General features: G+C 33.8%; 1 protein-coding gene across 2 annotated transcripts in view; it reads right to left on the reverse strand.

Moving 5' to 3' along the window:
- LOC125052328 (anaphase-promoting complex subunit 11-like) overlaps positions 1 to 22295 on the reverse strand; it is a 37604-nt gene extending 15309 nt beyond the window's left edge. Inside the window, exons 1-3 of one of the 2 annotated variants that reach the window (XM_047653099.1) lie at positions 22070 to 22295; positions 21672 to 21911; positions 16022 to 16161 (exon numbers count right to left, since the gene is read on the reverse strand). In XM_047653099.1, the coding sequence (XP_047509055.1) occupies positions 21676 to 21911; positions 22070 to 22088 (255 nt within the window). In that variant the 5' untranslated portion in view covers positions 22089 to 22295 and the 3' untranslated portion in view covers positions 16022 to 16161; positions 21672 to 21675. Of the gene's footprint in view, positions 1 to 15989; positions 16162 to 19115; positions 20534 to 21671; positions 21912 to 22069 lie in introns of those variants that run through there. The other variant, XM_047653097.1, reaches the window with a different exon arrangement.
- Between the last annotated feature and the right edge of the window lie 3896 nt (positions 22296 to 26191).

Consider the following 26191-nt stretch of genomic DNA (forward strand, 5'->3'; position numbering starts at 1 on the left):
CATTACAACTGTGCAGAATTATAATCAATTAACCTAGTAAACATTGCAATCTAATAACCGATTAAATTAATAAATTAGACTAAACACCCAATTTTTTTATTATATTTATTATTTGGTGCCTACCCCAAATCTAGCTAAATTTTATATAACTGTCAAGTCATAGTCATCAAATAGCTAAAAGTATATAACCTCAGTTCCGTTAAAATCTGTAACGAAACGCAGATTTCTCCTGGGACAACAAGAGTAAAGCTCGCTTATGAATGAAACACCTATAAAAAGCTCACCAGTAACAAAAAGCTATTTCATGTTCTAAACAAAATCTTTTTGCTTTGTACTTTAAAAAGGAAGTGGTCAGCAAAGCTTATTTTAATAATTACGTCGGATAATCTACTAGCGGGTCGTTGGCAGCGCGAATTTAGACGCAGGAAAGGTCGACATTATGACTCATGATTTGTTCGTCTCTCATATCATACGCTATATTAAAATTGCCAGACGTGAAGTTCCATCAAATTTTATTTCTGGTATAAAATTTTCTACGTTTAAAATAATCGTACTAAGAATACAATTACATGAACACTAAGGACACCTTGAAGGTCAAAAATATGTTGACCTAAATGCGTATATTGTCGTCGAAGTACGTCGTTGAGTATCGGCAGGTTATTGATGAAAAATTATACAATTAGATTTCTGTCAATAGAATCATTTATATTTAACATTCTCATAAACAGTTCGGTGAATCATAGTAAAAAAAGCAATCACTCTAAATCTATACAGCGTAATGTACTTGTTAGTCAAGTCATAGTCATCAAATACCTTGGAAAACGTGGGTTTCAGCAAGTTTTTTATTCTTACTAAGAGTTAAAAGTACTGATTTTAAAAGTGACAGTTAATCATCAACCAAACAAACAAAAGTGGCATTGATCCGAAATCGAAGAATTGTTCTGAAGTCATATGAAAGATAGAAGTGTCGATTCAATATAATTGAACAAAAAGTTATACGAATAGAATTGGGTGTTTTAAAATAAAATGTATTGATTATACATACAGAAACTATACCAATATCCGTATAACCCTGACTTTGATATAAATGTAGTATTTGCAAAAAAAGTTATATTTCAACGATGTTCCTTGTATTTAGGCCCTGGTTTCGCTCTGCTAAATAAGAAGAATAGAAACAAAAGCTAATTGTGGTGTATTACAAATTCTTTAGTTCAAATTGCGATACGTTAACCAACCAACCAAACTAGAATTATTACAACATTTTTGAGCTAAAAGACATATAACTTTGCCGATACATGACAAGTGTAAAGAAAATAAAATTGAACTAGGAATGTAAAAGTGCCAGTGGAGTGATTTTAAAAGTCAATTGTAAAAAATTATACACAATACACAATGATAATTATAAAAGCTATCAATCGGCTTCAATAAAATTATCTCGTTAAACTGTTGACCTGTCACTTTCCCACAATAGTATACATCGATGTGTTTCAATGTGGTTAACACAGAGGTCAACCACAAGAAAGCAGGCAATCGACCTCGTTGATCAAACGCAGGATGTAATTCGATATGGTCTGGAATAAGGCTATTTGTAGCATGCTATCGCAAAGGTATAATGTACTACTAAAAACAGCTGATATACTACATCTTGTAAATCATTGGTGATGCACTCTATGTATGGTCTTAAGGAATTGGTATTCTGTATTCACAGCTTACAAAAAAAATTACATGTAAATTACCCTTTGACTACCCTTTAATAGATTTTTATTAAAGGGGGTTCATAAAAATCTATTAGAGGAAAAAGAAAACGCAAAATGGCCAAATTTGCAATTCCTTGACATGGCAATGTCATGGTCATGTCCAAACAACATAAATTAACACCAGTATTAACTTTATAAACACGGTATATAACTATTATAAAAGTCATATAGATATTTAAAACTAGAAAGTTAGGTATTTCAGCACGTAAAAGCATCTACATAAGGCCCCCTCCTATCGACGATGAAAACGTTATAATACTGAAAACGAATAGCAAAAATGCAGAGCGTAATTACTTCAATCATACAGTAGCACGATCTTCTGATATTTAGTAAAAAGGTGCTGGTGAATTCTGTGTAAGTGTTGTATTATGTAAGGGTAAACTTAATAGAAGAAATATCACAGACAGAACGGTTCCGGTTACAATAGTTTAAAATCATATTTGAATTATGATTGTAGAAATTTACTTTAGTATTAAAAATTTTAAGTTTTTTATATTATTCTTAGGTATGGTATCCCACGTTTTAGTAACAGCGAAAATCTTATTTTGATAGTTGTGAGTGAGTGACTCTAACTAGCGCGATACTATTGGTAGTCACGATTTAGTAAAATCCTACTTTATTATCGTACTAATAAATGCTAAAAATTTTAGTGTTTCTAAATATTATTATATAGTTTTTAAAAGTAGAAATAGTCGAGCAAGTATTTTATATGTCTTTTTGTACACACACAGTACAGACAGAAGAATTACGCAAAAAGAATCGGATCAAGAGAAACACAAAAAACATTGTGCGTCATCGGATTTAATGATGATCTAATATGCAAACGGACCAATATAGCGTAGTTTCAATCATACAAAAATAACTATGAAACCCAGTATAATATCAAAATAGGCAAATTAATGAATATTGATAGGTGACGTGTGAAAGTATTACAATCGCTGTGTCCGGCGACTGAGCAGCTGTGGCGCGAAACGGATACACTTGAACGCACGTTCATTTTATTTACATAATTATTAAAGCTGGAACGATTAATTACATCAATTAGTACTGATCCATACGATGATATTAAAAGAATGACCGGAGAGTTTATCGCCAGTTCTTGCAGTAAATGTATTTTCTTTACTGACGTTCATATGTACACTACATTGTGTTACCTTTATAAATGAATTATATTTTGATTTAATTTGATATGAATCATGGAAAGTTTATTTATATTGGGTTCTTAATAATAAATCCTCGTCATAAGGTTTGAATGCAATAATATAGATGCTTAAATAGACATCTTAAACATTTGTTATAGACTACTTCCAGCTAAATATAAAAATGAGTGTTACACGAGTTAAAATTTAGGCTTGTAGGTGCAAATCTTTGATATGTGTGAGACTTTATTTATTATTCAATGTGATTATTATATCCTTAAGAGTTAATTGAAGCAAAAGAATACCACCTGCAATGCAACACGTGTGAATCAGCCAGCGCAAGCGCATTAGCTAATGACACTAATGGTGCGAATAGTGACGTAATATCGGCACTCGACGGTATGATAAATGGCTGGTCACATTTTACAATAGGAGTGCGTGACACTTGAAATATTAATAATTGTATAACATAAAATGTGTATTTTGACTACTGCCCAGTATATTGTGTACAAGTTGCGTAAACTATACAATAACAGTAACACCGATTTTAAATCTTTTATAAATGGGGAATAAAGTATTGGCGAAAATAAGAATTTCTAAGAATTATACATTTTCAAATTAGTGTTGCCCAAATGCAAGACCAAGACGAGACTTAGGCCAGTCTTGGTATTGTCTTGCGTCAATACACCTGGTCTCGGTCTTGGTATTGGTATTGCGCTCTCAGTCTTGGTCTTGGTCTTGATCTTGCAGCAAGAGTCTCGCAAGTCTCGCAAGACTTGCAAATACCTATTTGCCTATTGCTATTTGTGGGGGCTTGCGGGCTATCCTGGAGCATTCACCAATGTACAATGTTCATCAACCAATAAAAGCAGGCAGGCTACAGGCATTGTGTTGAGATTAGCAGATTTCATTACAATGTGCGTAGGTACATTTTTTAGGCAATTTGTCGTACTCGTGACTGGCGCGCTTTGCTACGTAGGTACTGTCGTTAAAGTATGTGTAAGTAAGAAACTATGTAGGTACCTACTACAACAAAATTGTATTCCTTAGAAAAATAATCGTCGTACCTACACGACGATTATTTTTATTTATTTAGTAAATCATCGCTGAAGACAATAGTCGCTACTAGAGTAGGTACGATAGAAGTTGATAAACCGACACTGCAATTCTCGATGATTTTAGAACAAAATGCGTAAAGCAATATGACGTCGCTCATATTTGGAGCTTTTCCACGTTTCAAGTTTGTTAAAATCACCCACTTCCAATTTTGCAGTGCAATGTCCTTTAAAAAGGTATAATAGGTAATCTATATATATAAAAATGAAACCCGTTTTCCGTTGTCACGACATAACATGAAAACGGTTTGACCGATTTGTCTGATTTTTTTAAATAATATACCTTGAAGTACGAAGATGGTTCTTACGGAGAAAAATTAAAATAAAATTGAGTGAATCAGTCTAAAAACAACACTTTTCTATATTCCCATACAAAATATTCGTAATAATACTTAAAAGTGAATTTGAACTTTAATACCATAGCATAAAGTTCAAGTGTTAGTGGAGGGGTTCCGGGAAGGAAATTTTTATTTTTTGACATAATGTATTTGTTGTCTTATCAATTTTCTTTTTTTATCTTACTAGCTAGACCGGTGTCCCGAATAGCAGAATAAGTATTTTAAACAAATAAAGAATCGACTGTTAGGCGGTACGATGTTCGCCAGGCCAGCTAGTAATAATATAAACTAGGTATATTTTTATTACTTACAACAATTTTTATAAAATCTACCTATCCTTACGACTACATTCTTCCTTGCGAGGACAACATAATCTATTTGCGTCCGTTCTGAGCACCCGGAAACTTATTTTATTCTTTAGAACATGGGCAGTGGCGGCGACCTTTGACATGAAAGCGACGGCGGCAACACAAAGTCTAGAAGCGGACTAAATTTTTACCTATTTTGGTGGGGTTGTCAATGTTGGCATTAGCACAGAAAAATAAAATTAAGTAAACACAACGTTTATCCACTTTTTAATAACTAGGTATCCACGATAGAATATTTTTTCTACTAATTTCCTAAGGGTCGATTCGACCAAACTTCAATTTATTCACGAGTAACTATACCAAGAATAATCTATTCCATGATTTTAATCTCGAGTAAATCCATAGTCGTTTGTCCACGTAATCGATAGTATAATTGCGCTAGGAATAACAATACGCGAATAGCAAGAAAATGGTGAACGAAAATAAAACTCGGCAAATAAATGTTGTTCTACAACGGGACAGTGTAAGAGCATACATCATGTCAACTCGATTTTGCCGTATTATAGTGTGAAAAAGTAGCTTTTAACAGGTGTCAAACGACAACAAAAAGTTTTTATTTCTTGTTTGTTTGAGGCTTTCGTCTAAAAAGGAACTTCTGTTGAGCCTAGTTGAATTTCATTCTAATATTATAGAAAATAAAAAAATCTAAAAATAAATAAATAAATAATAAATTGTTTAAACGTTTCATTATACAATGCCAGACTATTAATTTAGTGCGTTGCGTTGACTTGAAATTAAAACACAGAATAAATATTTGTGAAATGACAGAAATCAGCTGATTGGACTGACTGACGCCATTAAATTATTCTAGGAATAGCTGTTATTCCGTGCGAAACGGCGGTATAGTTGAAATTCCCGAATAAGCCCACTATTCTTAGAATTTGTAGTTGGTAAAACGTAAAATTTATTTACTCTCGATTAACTGACGATTTATTCTAAGATTAAGATTTACTCTTGTTTGGTCGAATCGACCCTAAGTACTCAGTCTAAATATCTTTTTCATAATTTTTGTTTTTCAATAATATGTTGTGTGTAATTGAATGGTAAACTCTAAATCTTACTAGAGAGCTTTTTTAAAATAAACTTATTGAAAGCACTGACATGGCATATACACTTTTCAATCTTGCTGCTCACATTTTAGTACCTAGGTATCACTCACTATCTATCATTTACCGATATTAACAATGATTATTTCGAAATCAAAATATTCGCAATTCAATAGATGCAATACCTACTTAGTTATTAATTATCATCTCGCCCGACAGCTTTTAACGCTGTAGTGTTCGAATTCAAGCCAGTGTGAGAATGTATTTAAATAAAAAAAACTCAGAGCATTCAATTTATACCTACCTACTGCTGGGACATCTTCAAGGTCATTTAATTTTATACTCCTATACCAACCCTACCAAAGTAGGTAAAAATTTGTGTGCCTCTGTCCGTACTCTTTGTCGGCGAATGCGGCGCTCAGTGTCAAATGCTGTGTTACACTTGTTGCAAACCGCGTCTTTGTCGGTAAATTATCAAATAACTAACCTATTTAATACACCGACCGACCAACAGTTTATTCGCAGAACGTCACATTTCCCCAATCAACTTTGAACCTTAATTCTTTAGCGATAAACTTGAAAATCTGTTGATTGAAAATTTGATAGATTGTAGTAGCTTGATGTGCTGGCGTCTGTACCATAGTATTGGCTGCCGTAGAAACTGTTACTAGACCTACTCGACTCGCTGTTAGTTTTAAATTTTGCTAAATAGAAGAATAATATAAACTTTGAAACATAAGTTTCACACCTACATGATGTTTATATAATTTTGTTAACTATAATTTTAAGCACATACCAACCTACAAGTACTAACGTTAGATCTGCACATTAGACATAAACAAGCATAACATATTATTATAGGTAGATACCTACAAGGTATGAACTTTGCTAGAAAGTTATTAGGGAACAGATTTGTGAGCATTAACACGCTACCTACTTAATAAATTGTTGAAATATAATAAGTACTTACCTACCTAATCAATACAATACGTTTCAGGGTGCTTTCAGACGAGCGGCACGTTGCCAATTACAAATACAAATGCAGCCCTTAGTTTAGTGTTATGATTTGTGATACCTACGGTTTTGATACTGGGGAACGTTTCTCAAAATCGGGATTGAAACCAAATACCTACTTAATAACGCCCAAATCTCAGTTTGTCTTAACTGCAAGACGCAAGAGTCTTGCAGGTTTAGGTATTGTCTTGCTCAAGTCTTGCAGGGTTCAGTCTTGGTATTGGTCTTGCTATAATAAGGCGGTCTTGGTATTGGTCTTGGTCTTGCAAAAACACAAGAACAAGACCAAGACTGCAAGACCAAGACCGATTTTGGGCAACACTATTTCAAATGATATAGGGGTTTATATAATATTGAAAACTCTTACACTACTACTACTGAAAAGCACAGAAAACCGCCAATACATTATAAATAAGAGCATATATACAAATAAGATGTTAAATATATAGAAGTGTCAAATCAAAACAGTTCAATTAGGGTTATGTAAGGAAATGATGTCGTAAGCGATGCAGCACTTTATTGCACATTGCATTTCTAAGCCTTCTCATTGACTAGCGCGAATTGGGTCGTAACTGGAAATCCAATTATGCACTTAATAAAAATCTGATAGCTGGCTTCGCTATGTCAATGCCCCTTTTTATATTTTACTTTTACTAATCTCCGGAAGGTCTTTAGTCTCAATCACGGTATTCTACTAAAACCAACTCAACTGCAAAGCTTTCACAACAGCCGAAGGCCCTCAAGGTAACTTTCGCGAACTAGAGAAAATTTACGATTACTAAAAAATAAACGATTTTACAGTTCTTCACGCTCAAAATTGTGTTTCTAGTACAAGACGATCGTTCATTATATTAGTAGGCCAATTTATTTTGCAAACAGATGCCAAAATTGACGAATAGATGTCATGTTTATTTTGACAGGGTAAAACTTTGACGGCATGTATTATGTAAGAATCGGCTGGATACGACTTCTGAAAACTTCATAGCCCGAACTATGGTTATACGTTGGGCACTTGTAGATTTTATGTATTTTTGATAGGTTTATGTATTATTTATTATGTTGCGAGTATATGTTTAGACGAATAAAAAAAATGCTTTAGAAATTTGAAAAGATCTAGACGTAACTTTAAAATAAAATGATGTAATTACAAATTAAACTATTTTCCACGGACAACTGTAACTATAACAAATGATTCGGCGTCTCTTACATCATCAACATCATTTGTTTTCGACGACCGTTGCTTGTTTTATTTAAGTGAACGAAGGTGAATTATGAAATCCTACTGCAGTTTTCATGAGTGACCTACCGACTTTAAAGCTTTTATAATAGTACATTCTTGGGGTATTCAAATTTTACCCTATTTTGTCAAGATACAGTTTGTTAATCCTTTTAGAAATAATTTGCATTAATATTCTATTCAAAAATAACAGACGTAACACACAAAAACACTGAAAAATGACAGAAAGAGAAAATAACCCTTACTTGGAATGGCCCAGTGGGAAGAAAAGAGAGAAGACGCCCACCTGGGAGGATAAAATAAAAGAGATAACGGAGAAAGATTGAGAAAAAAAAGCGAAGATGAGAAACAAATGGAAGAATTTGGAGGAGGCCTTCACTCCGTCCGAGGTCGAGTATGTAAATATGAGTAACATAAACTTAATGTTAATGTGTATTATGGTACTTGAATATAAGCTTATTTTTATTCATTTATTCTTGAAGACAACGTCAGCGAAATAGATAGTTGTATGGTAACATAAATAGGGAAACTTTGCACTTTTATTTTTTTAAATAATTCTACATATGTGCGTCTATAAATGTTCCTTATCTTACTTAAGATAATGGTGTCTTGTGCAATTTAGAAAATAAAAATGTTTTCCTGTACGCAACGTCGTCTCAAGGTCTTATATATGTTGCTACAAATTGTTCGATAGTGCTGTTTCTTCATTTTTTACCATGAACAATGTGTTGCGCGACGGCTTGTGTCGCGGTTATGTTTGGATTTATAAAAATATACTCGTGTAAGAAATTTATCTTACTATTATTAGATGACTGTAAGAATACAATTATTACAAAGGACTGGCCTAACAACACACCTTACGAAGAGTTGGAGATGATACTGAGATCTATCATGTAGTTACATATTACCCTCACTCACATGCACCCACACACTCACTCATGTAATGATTTTTGTTAAAAATTAGGAGAAGTTGTTGTTTTGTTGAATTAACTATTCAGTTCGTTATGAAAGAGATGGGAACCCTGACAACATGATTTTTACTTAAAAGGGTTCTAAAATCTTACACATAGTAATGCATTATTATTATGAATATTATTTTAAAATTTTTGTGTTCAATTTTTAAACGAAACCTGTAAATATATGTAATAAAGATTAATGCAATGCATGAAAAAAATAATGTGCTAATTATACTTTAATTGGTCTAACCTCTAGCAAATGACAAATCTAACAACTGAAGCAAAAGTCACACTATATAAAGAAATACTACTAATAATAATATAGGAGTGAATAAACAACGCGTGGAATTAACTTTGTCTAAAATTAACAGTTCCAACAGATGTTCCATCTTAAATCTAATTTCATACTTCATTTTTGTTTGACCGTGGCGCTTTCTCCATTATTTGATCCGGTTAGAGGTGACGTAAGCCCCGGGTGTCGTCCTGGCTATAAATATGTAGCACGTGCAAGAATTAAGGGAAACTCTTTGTACATAGCATAGCGTTCGCGCCTTTAACTGACAATTAAAGAAGATTCATTAGAAGATGTTACAAGACCATTTTTTGAAGTTATACTTCTTCTGGCGCGTTAGGGAAAAATTATGAGAGTAAATTTTTAAGATGCGCGCGCACACCGTCACAAAAAACCGACACTCTGTAGTTAGTATAGTCAACATTTTAAAATAAAAAATGTCCATTCCTTTAATTATGTAGAAGATTACGAGACTTTATTTAACTAGATAAGGCGTTATAATAAAACTTTCAATGTAAAGGGTTTTTCAACAAGAACTTTGTTTTCTAAAACAAAATAAAACAAAGAATAGAGGAAAATGAATAAAAATTTTATTGTATTACAAAGAGAAAAGTTTGGCAATTATGAATGAAAAATGATATCTGGCAAATGTCCACCACGACCACGCTGACAGATGTTGATTCTTTCATCAAAATTTTTAATCACTTTTTGGCAAAATGGAGGGTCTATTTCGTTAATGACATCACGGATTTTGAGTTTTAAGGCTGCAATCGATTCGATTGGCTCCGTATAGACTCTGTCTTTAACATAGCCCCACAAAAAATAATCCAGTGGTGTTAAATCACACGATCTGGCTGGCCACTTAACAGCTGAATTTCGCGAAATTATGCGCTCGGGAAATTTGGTTTGCAATAAATTGATCGTTTCATTGGCTGTGTGACATGTGGCACCGTCCTGTTGAAACCACATTTCAGTGATATCCATGTCATCAATAATAGGCCAAAATTTAGTGGTTAACATCTCGCGATACCGTGATCCATTGACTGTTACCGCATTTCCAGCCTCATCTTCGAAAAAAAACGGCCCAATCACGCCTCCAGACCACATAGTGCACCACACAGTAACACGTTGAGTATGCAAAGCCTTCTCAATAATTGCTTTAGGATTTTCAGAAGCCCAAATGCGACAATTTTGCTTGTTGACGTACCCTGACAAATGAAAATGGGCTTCGTCTGAAAAAATGATTTTTTCAGAAAAACCAGCAGGTTGTTCCTGAATGAACTGAGCGAATCTGCGGCGATTTGAATGGTCGATCAGCTTTAATTCCTGCACCAGTTGAATCTTGTAAGGCTTCAAAGCCAAATCCTTTCGCAAAATTCGCCATGTTGTGCTTTTGGATAACCCCAATTGTTGAGAACGTCGTGAAATTGACAAATTTTGATCTTCTTCAACACTGTGGCTCACGGCGGCGATGTTTTCTGTTGAACGACCCGGTCGAACACGTGTTGGTGTTGGCACATTTTGTACCGAGCCTGTCGACTCAAATTTCGCGACCAAATTCTTAACAGCGGTCTCAGAAGGACGATTATGCTGGCCGAAAATATCACGAATTTTACGAAATGTAACTTTAACAGAACCACCATTTTTATAGTGGATTTGAATTATTTTAATGCGATTTTCGAGCGAAATTGAATTCATTGTAATAATTGCCAAAGCACCTGCTACGAATACCGCCAAAAACTAAATGTCAAAACTATCACGTTCTCGGTGTTGCCACAATTGAAAAACAAACTTCTTGTTGAAATACCCTTTATTAAATACCTTTTTTCTATTGTTAGTGTAGTTTTTTCTACAAACGTAGAATAAGTTGAAAGAAAAAAAATAAAAAGATTTTTATCTTGTTACGCCAAAAGAGTATAACTTCTAATGCGTGTACATAAGTATAAGTACACACATGTTTTTTTGTTATGACACCTAATCTCAACAGAGGTGAACCAATATTCGAAACAAAGAAAAAAATACACTGACTTCTCTAGGTCTTTTGCAACTGGCAAGCTGTGATATCGACTTCCAGTGGAGATCTTTCTTGATACCACCTCCAAACTTTCAATAAATAAGGGAATACTCCTATCTTAAAGACCAACGCAACCGCTAACATGGTCTGCGGCTACTCTGAAAGCTGGTTTGCCTCTTCGTATAATAAACTAAAAAAACCTTCAGTTTCTTTTGAAGTCGTTTAAAATGTGAGACAGTGCATACATTTAACATGAAACTACCTTTTGGAAGGGGCAACTAGAATCTTCATTGTATTTTTTTTTGATGTTCAAAAGTGCCATTTTAGATGGTCTAATTGAAATAAATGATTTGAGTTTAACTTTGACATCAATGGTCTAAGATCCCGCTATACAACGACCTTCACCGAGATGCTTATTTAATGAAACTTATTTTATATATAATTAAATATGTCAATAAATATAATCCATATGGGTTGCCTAGCAAATTTCAGTCCAGAGTATGTTTAATTAATTTAAAAAAAAAATATTTTTTTAAACATTTCACCGGTATGATTATTAGATAAATTCTATACCAATCGAAAGTATGAAGCCCAAAGAATATGCAAACGTTAGGTTGTTTTTAATCAATTAATTATTTATGGGTATATTTTTTATGTGGCAATAAAGTATATATACATCTTTAGTATAAAAGAAGGTTATAGTGATACATATATAAGACTACCCTGATTAAAAATATTGATTGAAAAAAGTTCAAAAAATTCACTACATGCAAATTATAAAAAAAAAATTTTTTTATTAATATTAATTAAACATACTCTGGACTTAAATTTGCTAGGCAACCCATATGGATTATATTTATTGACATATTAAATTAAATATAAAATAAGTTTCATTAAATAAGCATTTCGGTGAAGGTCGTTGTATAGCGGGATCTTATACTACAAGTAACATCTGCAAAATTACTTAACTAAAATTTGAATTAACTTCAACTTTTTTAAAGCTGCCATTTAACTGGTTAAAAATTTAACAGTCAATAGATATATTTTCAAGAAAAGTCAAAATTCTAATAATTTAATTACACAGGCCTCGTTTTATTTGACTGTGAAAGCAATAATTGTCATGTTGAAGAGGCAATTAATTTCACTTTTATCGAGTGGCCGCTTAATGAAGACATAGTACGTGTTAGAAATTTATCTTCAGGGTGATACATTCAATGCGTACAATTTAGGACTGCTATATACCAAAATAGCTTGAGCAATGAAAAGAGGCATACCAAAAATATAAGATAAAATATAAAAGTTATAGAGGTTTTCGACTATGACTTATATTAAAACAAAAGCGACAGTGGCCTGCACATATATAGTGCTATATATGATAGACGCACAGATAAGACATTAAAAATAACTTGGAAGGGGAAGAAGAAGACACGCCCTAGACAAGGTTGGATAGTCTTCTATAGATTAAGAATAGATAGCAAAGAAAACCATAGAGAAGTTTGGAAAAAGTTGGAGAAGGTTTTACCCAAGAAAGCGGTTGCGATCAATGGTACTGAAGGAAGTTACGACGAGTAATAAGAGAAAAGAAAATAAGATAAATGTAAATTTTATATTGAAAACAATTGATTGGAAATAAACAGACTTTATTATTATTTACAATAATAACGTTAATTCCAAACTATTTGAAACTTTTGTCTGCTAAGTATGAATATTAAAAACACGATGGAACCCCGAAACAAAAGCATTGCGAACAATTAATATAGCTACCCCAGAATCATGTCATGTGGGTGCCAAGTGGCAACACGGATGTGTCCCGGTGACATTAACAATGCGGGTTAATAGATTTAACTGTCCCACAGACATTACATGTAACCTTTGCGTTTATTTTTGTTAGAGTATCGAGGGCCGACCAAAATTGAGTTTTAAGAATATACTTGCATAAAAATTATTTATTATTTCGACTAACGAGTAAGTGCTGAGTTGTCCTAGTGGCTTCAGCGTGCGACTCTCATACCTGAGGTCGTAGATTCCATCCCCGGCTGTGCACCAATGGACTTTCTTTCTTTGTGCACATTTAACATTTGCTCGAACGGTGAAGGAAAACATCGTGAGGAAACCGATATCTCTTAGACCCAAAAAGTCGAAGGCGTGTGTCAGGCACTGGAGGCTGATCACCTACTTGCCTATTAGATTTAAAAAACGGCTCCGAAATGAAGTATCTAAATAAATAATTTTCTATGTACCATAAATAGTAAAACTGTCCCAATCCAATTAATAAGATTAGAAACATAGCTGTCTCAATCCATACATCGAATTAAGAGAAACGTTTACGATAGCTAAAAGTAATACGATAAAACATGTAACAATATGTAGTTTAGGTTAACAAAACATTATTAAGTTAGAATAATCGTTCGTTCGTTCTATTGACGATTTATATAAGTCTCCTGGTACCTATTTAACGAAACTAAAGGTTTTGTGGGCGTTACGTCAATTTATTCCTGCGTATTTTCATGCTTCGGTCAAACTCAACAACAACCAGTGGCGTTACAGACTTATATCTAGGCCTTTAGATTTCTGTATCTATTTCTTGATCATTTGTTTTTTCTAATAGACAAGTAGGTGATCAGCCTTCTGTGCATGCCACATTCAGTCAACATTTTGGTCTAAGGAGTCTTTCCTTACGATCTTTTTCTTCATTAATGAGCGAGTGTAAAATGCATACATAGACCTCATGAAGTGAGACTCTGAGGCCCACTAAACCTAAACTAGCGTGATTAAAATACTGTATTTGTCAACGATATTTTGTTGACCGCTTTCAAAACTCAATGTATGTACCATGTAGCTGAAATTAAGGAAACGTCAAACGAAAGCGAAATTTAAAGTGGTTGGTATTTGGAGCACCTCGATATCACAAGGAACTGATCAAAGGCTTTATTTACGCCGGCGATTGAGATTCTGTGACGATGCCAAAACGACAGTTCATAAATAGGTAGCCCGGATTCTCAGCCAAGTGATAGTAAATCTAATCGCGGTTCAATTTGTAAACCTTTCAAGTTATTCCAGTCTCGCATCTTGCTATTTGGGTCGACATTGAAACAAATTTCACTTTTGTTTTGAAGTTATCAGCGCGCGTATAGCGTTAAGCGTCGTGAGGTATGAAACTCAACAATACAATGTTGTCATTAGTAATACTTTTGGAAAATTCTGTACAATTTTTTATATGTATACTTGTATACAGAGACATGGTGAGATTTAAAAGCAACGACAAATCATGGTAGCCATAGTATCTTGCTACAACACAGAAGAATATAATACCTTATACTCAATGCTATGCTTTTTCCGAAAAACAAGTTATTTTTTTTTAAATTTCGATTGAGAAATAGGATGCGATGCACTGAATAAACTCGCCGTGAGTGAGTATTCAGTCACTCGGTTCACTTAAGCAGGGTAGACTTAGTCCTTTTCCAGTATTTCCGCATCGATTATCGACAATAACACATAGGCCCACAATTTCAGGTTGTGCTGACCTATGACTAGACAACATCCGCTCAACTAAAAAGGATTTGTACATATTGTATTTAAGCGTGTAGAACAAAGAAAGTCACAAAACACTTGTCCCTTTCACGTAATACCGTTAGACAATTGCGTGGGAAGAATTGAGGTACCATAGAGGCATAGAAAGCTGTCTTTTACCATTTTGGATTTGGACGTTATGTCCAATTTCGTAACTTACTCATTCTGCCACTAAGATCTCAATTTGATTAGGCCAACTTTGAGGTTATGTTCAGAAAATATAGGAATCCCAACCAATCACATATATTAAGGAATTTCTGTATTTCATACTTCTTTCTGCAGTTTTGTTTGTGAATATTCAGTTTTAAAGATTATCTTTAAATTAGAGTTATCTTTTTTGCCTGTGCGAAGCCGAGTCCAGTCGCTAGTCTAGTAATCGTCCAATCAGAGCATTGAAAGGACTTATCAAAACACCTGTTATTAAGGTAAGCTTAGAGAGTAGGATGCGAATAACTAGGTTTTCAAGGCTACTAAAACCTGTTTTGCTGTAACAATTATGCTAGATCTTAAATAACTGGCATTACCCAGTATTTGTTTATGAAAAACGTTTCGTTTCGTTTTTGACATGTAGATTAAAGGTAATAATAATGACATATTGTTGAAGTTGATGAATAAAAAAAAAACATTTTCGCACGCATTGCGTGCTCACAGGTAGTTCCGAGATAAATGTTGAGTTTTAATCGGTCATCATTTCAAGAGTAGCATTGTTTTTTAAGCAAGGTTATATAGTAATGTTCTGGATATTTATAAATAAGCAAAACTTTAGAATACACTCCCAATATTTTACTAGTTTCCTATAAAAGCTATTCTTACGGCCGTCTTGTCAGCGAATTAACTCATAAATCAGTTAATGGCTTCCAAAAAGATTCAAGCAACACCGGCGCGGCGTTACCCAATACAGCGATAAAGACGAAAGTATGGATAACATCTGCTTTTAAAACTGCACACTTGCATCTTGGATTATTTAAATTTGGAATGTTCCGCATTCTTTGTTCAAAATCTATGTTCACAATTTAAAAATAATAATTCGTTAGAGAATCTTTAAAATATTTTTAGAGCGAGTAACTTAGTTGTTAAATGTATTTAACACTAAAAAACATATTGCACGTTAATTTATATAATGTTTACGTTTTAAAAGCTTACCATTTCCTTCTTTAAATAAGTAAGTTGGCCGTCGAGATCGGATGGAGGGTGTTCATCATTGGTAGGCGATTCAGGGCTTGGCTCACCATCAGCAAACCCACTTAAACTCTTGGGTAGAGGCGGCAATCCTTGTAGGGACATGGTACTAATGGCTCGAAACTGCTTTCGTAGTCTGAAATTAATCATTTACCATTAAAACAAATGAAACCGATGGCTCGTGTCTTTATTCTACTACTTGTAATACTAAAACATGTACAAACAAGATTTTTCAGCAAGATAAATAAATCCCTACATTAGTACACCGAAGTCTTCGTTCCTGAACTTAATATTTTTTACCAAATGAATGATGTTGATAGTTAGTCCGGGTTAAAAACATTAGTGGAAAAGCGATAATGTTCCTAAAAAGTCGGTTTAAGTTTCTATGATTCGTTGTATGCATAAATATTAATTATTTTATATATATACTAGCGACCCGCCCCGGCTTCGCACGGGTGCAATGCTGATACTAAATACACTACAGAAAAACTGTGCGGCCGGCCGGTACCGCCGCAAACGCTACGTCCCGCAATTTTTAAATCTGTAATATCTTCGAATATATTCACGTAAATCATACGGTGTAAAGGGCCATATAGATCTATATTAAATGAACAATGTATTCAAGGTATTTAATTGGTTAAGGATTAATGCAGTATTGGTTAAAATCGCTTCGAAAATTAGCCATTATTTGTCGTAAAAAGTAAAACAAAAAAAAGTTATTGTGGGTTATCCATAAGAGATAGACATATACCATCATGGACTTTTCTGTAGACCTTTTCAATGTGTACAATACTTAGTACATTATTTTGATAAAACTCGTAGGGTTCAGCCTGCGTTTGCAATGTAAGCGGAAAAAATGTAATTATTTATGACATCACTTTAGAAACCTCAAAAATAACAGTACTTCTCCACTATTTAATGGATGTTATTATACATATAAACCTTCCTTAAAAAAAACCGCATCAAAATCTGTTGTGTAGTTTCAAAGATTTAAGCATACAAAGGGACATAGGGACAGAGAAAGCGACTTTGTTTTATACTATTTATATATATATATATATATATATATATATATAATTAATATTTAGGCAGGAGGCTCACCTGATGTTAAGTGATACCGCGGCCCATAGAATCACATTCCTAGAGGACAATTGATTAATACTAATTTATTTTTATTAAAATGGCTACAAGCTCATATTCGTTACATAGTATAAGAAGATAAATTAACGTGTAAATTAGACATAATAGGCGAAAGAGCTAGCAAGTTGCATGAATTTTTTCAACTAAAAATAAGTCTCATTAATTCTAGCAGTACTTCAACACAATTTTTGGTATAAGGTAAATACTAAATACCAAAATAGCCGCGATATTTATTCGTTAAAAACCTTTTACATGCTAATGATCACGAATCTTGACACCTTAACCAGCGTTACATAATTTATTCATCCAGCACTTCCAAAAATAGTTAAACCAGACTCATTTTCCGAGAATCAAAAGGACTTAAGTAAATAATTAATGGACTACATGAATTAATTAGATAAACTACCTCAAACCAGATTCTAATAAGTAGTACTTAATGTTTTAAGGCCGTACGAGTACTATAATATTTTTTGTTTATTTTTATTCATTCACACTTCGTTAAATTTATAAAAAAAACAAATAACATTATACATAAAATTTATAAGGGATGCAACGGACGGCCTTATCGCTAACAAGCGTTCTCTTTCAGGCAACCCACGTAATAAATCAAACTAAAAAGCTATTCTCACGTATTCATGAATGGCGATGCAATACAAAAGAAAAAATCGTTTTTTTTATAACGATAGATATAGAGATAGATAGTTTTATTTATAACTATAAAGGCTTTTAGTTTTCTTAACGATCTCCTTGACGGGTTAAAATAAGACAAGCTAATTGAATTACAGAATGACGTCGTTAAGTACTGGACTATGCTCGGAACCTTAGATAATAATAATAATAATAATAATAAAAACTTTATTAATTACAGAAAGGTTTGTTACAGAAATCAGAAATCGCTAGGATACATAGGTATTTAAGTATATAGCAATAGAATTTACATAAGAGATTCCGTACAAATGCGCATTTCCACATATTAATATTCTATATACATTTGTTTTGTTGCGTGCATTCAAATGTGAGTACATACGTTCAATGTGGCATAGACTAATCCCTGCCGGGTACCAGCGGAAGTATATAACTCTTCTACTATATAAAACGTAAAAAAACTATACTTTAAAGCTGACTTTCAAGAATAATGTCCTCATAATAACAAGCTACAGAAATTTTGAGTACTATATTAGAAGTGGTGATTAATAGTAAACAAAATATGGCTGCTTATAGTTTTCAAACTCAATATAAGTAAAATTTATGAGACATTTGCACACACCTACAATTTTCAATGCAGTATTTTTTATGGATCAAGACAGCTGCATTGCAGCATCTTATTTGAATAGGTTATTTAGGGTTAACATAAATAAAAATACACCTGCAAACCATTAAATGCAGGTGCTTTGTTAGAAAATAACGTACGCCGTGCATATCGAAAGTACTACACTTTAGTTGCAATATAGACATAAAAAGAGATAACCTTTTTACGCTCTACTTCTGTTAATTGAATAAAATTAGTTTCCTAAACGACTTTATACATTACTAGCTGACCCGGCAAACGTTTGTTTTGCCATGTATATTATTTCTAGGAAACATTATTTTACTTCAATTAAAATAACTATGTACAATAATAAAAAATAGGGGTTGATAGTAGAGGGGTAAAAATTAGTGGTTGTATGTATTTTTTTATGATGTACCATAAAAAAATAAAAACAAAAAGTTTTGTCTAAAAAATTAAAAATAAAATTTGGGGTGGACATCCCTTATCACTTAAGGGGATGAAAAATAGATGTTGTCCGATTCTCAGATTTACTGAATATGCATAAAAAAATTCATAAGAATCGGTCGAGCCATTTCGGAGGAGAATGGGAACGAACATAGTGACACGAGAATTTTATATATTAGATGTAATAGTTGACACGTCTTCCACCAACCCTTTTTTTATACTAAAAATAAGCTTACCTAGACTTTAGATCGTCGTCAACAATATAGGCGTAAGCTTGTTCATTTCCATCATCAGTATTTTCACTTGTAACAGAAGCCATGGCGTAATTTTGTTCAGAATCAGAGTCGCAATTTCCATTTCTGTCAATATCATTAACCAACTCAGGTACGTTTGATTGGGAGCGCATAGTTTGCAATTCGTAAATCAACATTTCGTGATTATTCATGTCCTTCATTTTTTCCACATCGGGCGAACTGTCTGTTAGTAAATCCACGGAATCCTTGCCCTTATCTATAACCGTATTCGGTTCGTTATTGTTATTTCTACTCGCGAGGATTTCGGAAATGAGCATCTCAGTTACTCGAGACGTCTTCCTTTCAAGGGAATTGTTATTTATATTTTCTGTTACTATAGGGTTGTTTGAGTTATTAATATTTTCATTGTTGTTTTGGTTATCGATTTTAGGGCAGTTTTGTATTCTATTATCGTTTTGGCTCACCTCGTCTACCGTAGCATAAGGCGCCTCCGGAACCGGACTTTGGGCAGCTTCGGCATCAATGGGCAACGAATACGGGCTTATTTCCGGTTCTACTTTTGATTTTTTTGCTTTAATATTTGTATTATGTACAGGTAATGGTCTCATTGGTTTTATCTTAGGTTTAGGAGATAATGGTGGGGGCGGGGCCTTACGTAGAGGAAACGTTTTTTCCGCGAAACTAGAAGATTTGGAAACTCTACACTTAGCATCCTGGTCTAGTTTATTTGAAGTTGAAAGTGATCGCACTAATATTTGTTTACAAGTTTTAACAGCTCTAGAGTTAAGAGATTCGTTCGACTTCTTAGTAGAAGAGGGCGAATTAACAGAGCTACTATCACTTGAGCTCCTTCTAGAATTCTGCCCACTTGACTTTCTCTCATCAGAAGAAGAGCCTCTATCACTTATGACGTCTTTGATAAAAGATTTAACGCGTGCGAGACCAGACTGCCGTGGCGATACTGATGGTTTATTTGATGAGCTGTATCTGTCTAAAGTTTTGGCTTTCGACGAAATTTGGTGGTTCTCATGTTTAGTAAATGTTCGGGTTTTGGTTACATTGGTTTTAGAATCGGCAACGGCTTTCCTCGTCTTCGCTAGAGCTTCAGCGACCATACTTTGACTGGGCCGCGGCGGTACAGGTGGCGGTCCCTTTATTTTTGTTGTTTTCATGGGTTGCGCGTTACTCTGTACCATCAGCATGCTTAAGCGAGACGACACTCGGACAATACTATAATAAACACACTATAGTATAATGAGCGCGATTACACTAGCATCACGTTAGTCACAACACACGCGCAATCGGAGCTGCGAGACGTCCGTCCACGTGCGAGCTCTGCACCGACTGCGATAAAAACAACTATTCAATATTCAGATACGTAGACGGTCACTTTGGCGCTTTCTGGCGTCATGATCGTGATACAACACTCAAGAGAATTTAGAATCTACTGTGACTACTTTTTATGCACTATTGGTATAAAATATAAATGAAATATGACTAACAATAAATTAATTGTATAATAATAACGCTAAGCACAATATTGTCTTTAACGAACGCGAGTGCAATACCAATTACCAACCGTCGGTTGAACACGACATATTGCATAGGTAGTGTGAGCTACTTTTGAGAGTATTTACTGGTTTATGGTTTAAAAGGCGTAAAGAGGTTACAACTTCTTTTTATGAATGGGTATCATCATACTTTATAATAAGTAGACAAACTGCAAAAAATGGTTTTTTCATGCAAAAGTAACATAATTTCTAGGTTAATCTACATGATGAAGATTGAACATAATGACAATAAGAACAAATTTCTGTTATTACTCAACAAGTTTTTTTTTAATGATTTGAAAATATTAAAAGAAGGTTTACAATTCCACATGACATATAATACAACTTGTAAAACTCAACTTCAAAAACCTGAAGAAGGTGTTTGCATGTAACCCGTTCTGTGATGTGATTTAATAAAATGCATAACTAAACAAATGAATAAACAGTTTTGCCAAATTAACTCAGTATTATAAGATGGTGAGAAATAAGCATTAATTACATATTAATAACATATTACAGGCACATCAATAATAATAGTATGCTTAAAATCTAGTTGGTTAACAACAGTTCAACCATTTAATACATTACTTTAATAAATGTGAAAATAAAGCACTTTCAATAAAAAATAATAGAATCAATCATGAGATACAAATGTTTTATGTAATAGTAAATTAAATAACTGGAAACCAACTATTTTAAATAAAACCGAAAATAATATATGGAATAATTTCAATTTCTAATTTTATTAAATAAGGCGCTTTTCCTTCTAGATGGTGTTAAACATTTCACAATTAATTAAACAACTAATATAAGGTATAAGAGTAAGAGATAAATAGAAGAGTTTTCTCAATTCAGTGTATCTGTGGCTTAGATAAGCCATCTTTGATAGCATGAACATAACAGTAACTGTTAAAATCACTGTATTGACCTACTTAATGTCTCCTAAGACCTTCAGTATAAATATATGGTATGGAATAAATTTGCTTACTTCTTTACTTATTGTTGAACTTCCAATCCTGCCGACACATAGGACACTGTTGTTGTGGCTGTGAATGCAACCACTTCACAATACAGTGTATGTGGAAACAATGGGAGCAGGCACCCCAGACTAGAGGACAATCGTCGCCAGGCAGCTTACAATCTGGGCAGCAACTGTCAAAGGGCATACGACATATACCACAATTATCGTCGTTTGCTATCCAACGCCAAGTCGCAACACCCGTCCAACCTGAAAACGAAGATTATTTCATTCATTCAATACTATCAAGGGGGATTGTATGTTATTTGATTCAGATATTTAAAAAGGCAACAATCACCTAATAGTTCTAGTTAACTAAATCAGCGTCAACTATTTGGAGACAGTAATAAATCAAAATTAAATCTTACTTTTAACAGTGACTTTCATGACGTTTTACAGACAATCCTATCGCCAATATATATTTCATTATCATTTAGTACATTTATTTAGAACACAACACTTTATTAGGTATAAACCTATAGGTTGAATAAAAAATGTTTTGAAATTGCTATAAGTTTAAACTTAATAGATTTTATATTTTACAAGTTGATATAACAAATTCGAATTTAAACCACACTCCACAGATTACTGAAGTGAACAGATTGCTCAGATTAGAAACACAGACTATAAGAACCAGTCAGTCGCCTTAACTTATAAATTATTATCGCCGAAAATTATATAAAATCCTAAGAACAAGAACTAAAACATGAAAACCATGCTAAAATAGTAATATTATGTTGGTCCTTTATTTTTAGTGTCAATGTTTTTTGACTTAAAACGTAGGTACAAATTCAAACATTGTATCTTTATTATTAGACTTATTCTACGTTTGTAGGAAAAACGACACTAACAATTGAAAAAAATTACTCTCATCATTTTTCCCTACTTTTTGAAGTTATATTTCTTTAGGCGCGTTATGAAAAATTGATGAGAGTGAAATTTTACGATGCGCGCGCACCCTTACACAAAATTAACAGAATGAAGTTGCCCACGGAAGATGCTACGGCATTGGACATAATTTATAAACAACATTTGAAAAATAATAGAATTTACGTTAGACTTAATGTAAGAGAATAATAATAAATATTTATTTATTTAATTTTTCAAATGTAAACTGAACTTTACTGACTATAATGACTCCTTTTCCAGTATTTGATTATTTAATTGTAATTAATTATTTGCTTGCAATGAAAAACTATTTTTAATAATGCCAAAGAAGTATAACTTCTTACGCGCGTACATAAGTAAGTACACGTTTATTTATTTTTTTATGGTCGAAAGACCTGCGCCATAGAGACAATGGATTCGTACATAAAGGGACTAACAAGTAACAGTACAGAACAGAATCCTCAAATGAAGTGGTACAATGTATTAACTCATTTTATAAAATGAGGTGGGACATGTGCGTTTTCCAATTACAAAGCATTATGCGACTCAGTGCCGCACAATGCCGCATAATGCTGAAGCTTAATTGGAACATGAATTAGTTTTCAAATGCATCAGCAGAGCGCGCCTAAGTCAGTGTTGAAAAAAAAATGTTCTGAATAGAGTTAGCAACCTCATTAATGGAAAAAAAGCGCGGGAAACTTCGTTCATGGTAGACGTATTTTTCACGGTGTTGAATATTTAATTTAATTTTACTAGTTAAAACGCAGAGGATAAGCTGGTAGTTTTAATTTTTGTATTATATGTAATCTTTATATCATATTTGTGTATAGTGTCATCGTGTAGTCGGTAAGTTTTTGTAATTTCTGTAAATATTGTATGAACAAGCCCCCCGATCTAGGTCGGGGGGATGATAGCCTTGTTGGCTTGAATCTCCCTGTGGGATCAAATGTATCTGTTGGTTCACAAGATGAATTTGACAAAATGGATACCGATTGTTCGGTATCATCTCAAACAGGTGAAGGAAGTCGTAAACGAACACGTTATTTGCGCCTTTGTCGGCAATGTACGAAAATTAAGAAAAAGAAAGGTAGTGGCTCTAGCGGTGATTACTGTCAGTGCGAAAGCTTATGCAATGTAGAAGATGAGTCAATTTTAATTAAAAAGGTTACTTCAAAACCTATATCTCAATCCACGTCATCTCCACACTTGCAAAATAATAATAATTCACATAGCACATCCTCTCGACCATCAACATCTTACACGGAAAATTCAAATATCTCTCAAGACTCTAACGCGGGAAATTTAAACAACACCACAACTTCAGTAACCAATACGGACCCCCGTTCGATTGGCCGTGCTGAATATGTTTCTACCGATGTTTCCCCTTATTTTATACATGTTCAACGTATTCAAAGTTCACCTGACGATGGGACTATTCTCCATCCAATAACATTTGGCAATATTTTAAAGCAGAACAAATTTAATAATATTATTCCCGGAAGTGTAAAGCGTATAGGAAGAAACAGGTGCGTAGTTGGCTTTTCCGATTATAAAGACGCCAATAATTTTCTTAACTGCAATCTTTTGGAAACGAAAAAGTTAAAAGCCTTCATTCCCACTTTCAGCGTAACAAGAATGGGTCTAGTTCGCGGGGTCCCTGTAGATTGGAGTGTAGAGGAAGTTCAACAAAATGTATCCGTACCTATAGGCTGCGGCAAAATACTTAAAATAAGACGTTTGAATCGCAAGGTAAAAATTAATGACTCGGTTTCTTGGAAACCCTCTGAATCAGTTGTATTAACATTTGATGGGCAAGTTTTACCAAAAAGGATTTTCATGTGTTATAATGCTCTTCCAGTAGAAATATATATTTATCCTACCATACAATGCTATAAATGCTGCCGTTATGGTCATACCAAAGTTCAATGTCGTTCTAAGACTCCAATTTGTTATAACTGTGGAGGTCAACATGCAGGTGTATCATGTGACAGGTCAGATAAAGATCCTCTGTACTGTGTAATGTGTGAAGTCGAAGGGTCCCATTCAGCGATAGATAAGTCATGTCCAGAATTTGTGAGACAGACAGAAATCAAAGTTAAAATGGCTCAGAGCTGCATGTCTTATGCCGAAGCCAGTAAATATTTTTCTTCTATTAAGCCTTCATACGCAGATGCATTAAGTTCAACAATTCCGGAAGTACCAAAACCCGTAAATCCTTCCGCAGCGAAGTCTGTATCTCGTGATAATTCTACTAATGCCTCAAATAAAAAGACAATATTCTTAAAACCTCGCTCTCCTCGTAAACCACAACATGGTTATGATCGTGTTGCTCATTATAATGTTTTAAAAGATTTCCAAGTTCCAGAGCCTAAAAATGGCTGTGCTCTGGTTGGACACAAAAATAAAGAAGAAGAAAAATCTGATGTATTAGAAATGATACTAGCATTATTAACTAGTTTAATAAACTCAAACTTATTGAAACCGTCCCACGTTGCCTCTATTAATGAAAAAATTAAATCAGTTAATGTTATTAAAAATAATGGATTCCAAGATAATTCAATGGAATTGCAGGAGTGTTGTTCCAAAGAAACATGATTTGATATATTTGATAAATAAACATTCTCCCGTTGTTGTTGCGTTATCTGAAACGTGGTTGAAGCCAGGGTACCTATTAAGGATCCCAGGATATACCTGCTTGCGTGATGATAGATTTGATGGCCATGGTGGCGTAGCGTTACTTGTCAGGAACTCAATTAATTTTTCTGAAATAGCGTTTTCTTCATTAATCTCTAATGATGCCATTAATATTGTCGGCATAAAAATTGATAATATTTCTATAGTTTCCATTTACCTAGCTCGTTCCTCTTTTGTTATTCTCAATAGCGTTAATAATTTACTTTCTTCACTTAGTCGTCCATTCCTTCTATTGGGTGACTTTAACTCTCATCACCAAATTTTTGGTTGTGGCACTACTGACTCCAATGGTGTACGTTTAGTTGAAATATTAGATTTACATAATTTGTGTTTACTTAATACTGGCTCACCAACCAGACGTACAAAGCCTAATGAAAAGCTTAGCGCGGTTGACTTATCAATTTGTACTCCAGATCTTGCTTCTTCTCGTTCTTGGTACACTTCATCATCTACTTTTGGCAGTGATCATTTCCCGATTATCATATCCTCACCTATTAGACGCTCTCCTTATCAAAAACGACAACCTCGTGTGAAATATAAATTAAATAATGCTGATTGGCTTGCATTTAAAATCCTTGTCGAATCTAAAATAAATGATTTGCCTGAATTAGTTAGCGGTGGTGAGACCAATTCCTCTAAAGCTTTGGCTACATGTTTAATAGAATCTGCCGATCAGATTTTTTCTGTCAAACGAAATCCGTCTAATAAGATTCCTTTTCCTCCATGGTGGGATAGAGAATGTATGGTTGCTGTAAGCAGAAGAAAGGAAGCTGAGAGAGTCTATGCTGAGGACATGTCCAATGAAAATTTAGATATTCTCAATGAAGTTATTAGTACCACACGTAAATTCCTCAGAGATAAAAAGCAGGCAGGCTGGAAAAATTTTTGTACTTCTTTATCTCCTTCTA

The sequence above is a fragment of the Pieris napi genome, chromosome 9 (genome assembly GCF_905475465.1).
Source record: "Pieris napi chromosome 9, ilPieNapi1.2, whole genome shotgun sequence".
NCBI classification, from domain to species: domain Eukaryota; kingdom Metazoa; phylum Arthropoda; class Insecta; order Lepidoptera; family Pieridae; genus Pieris; species Pieris napi.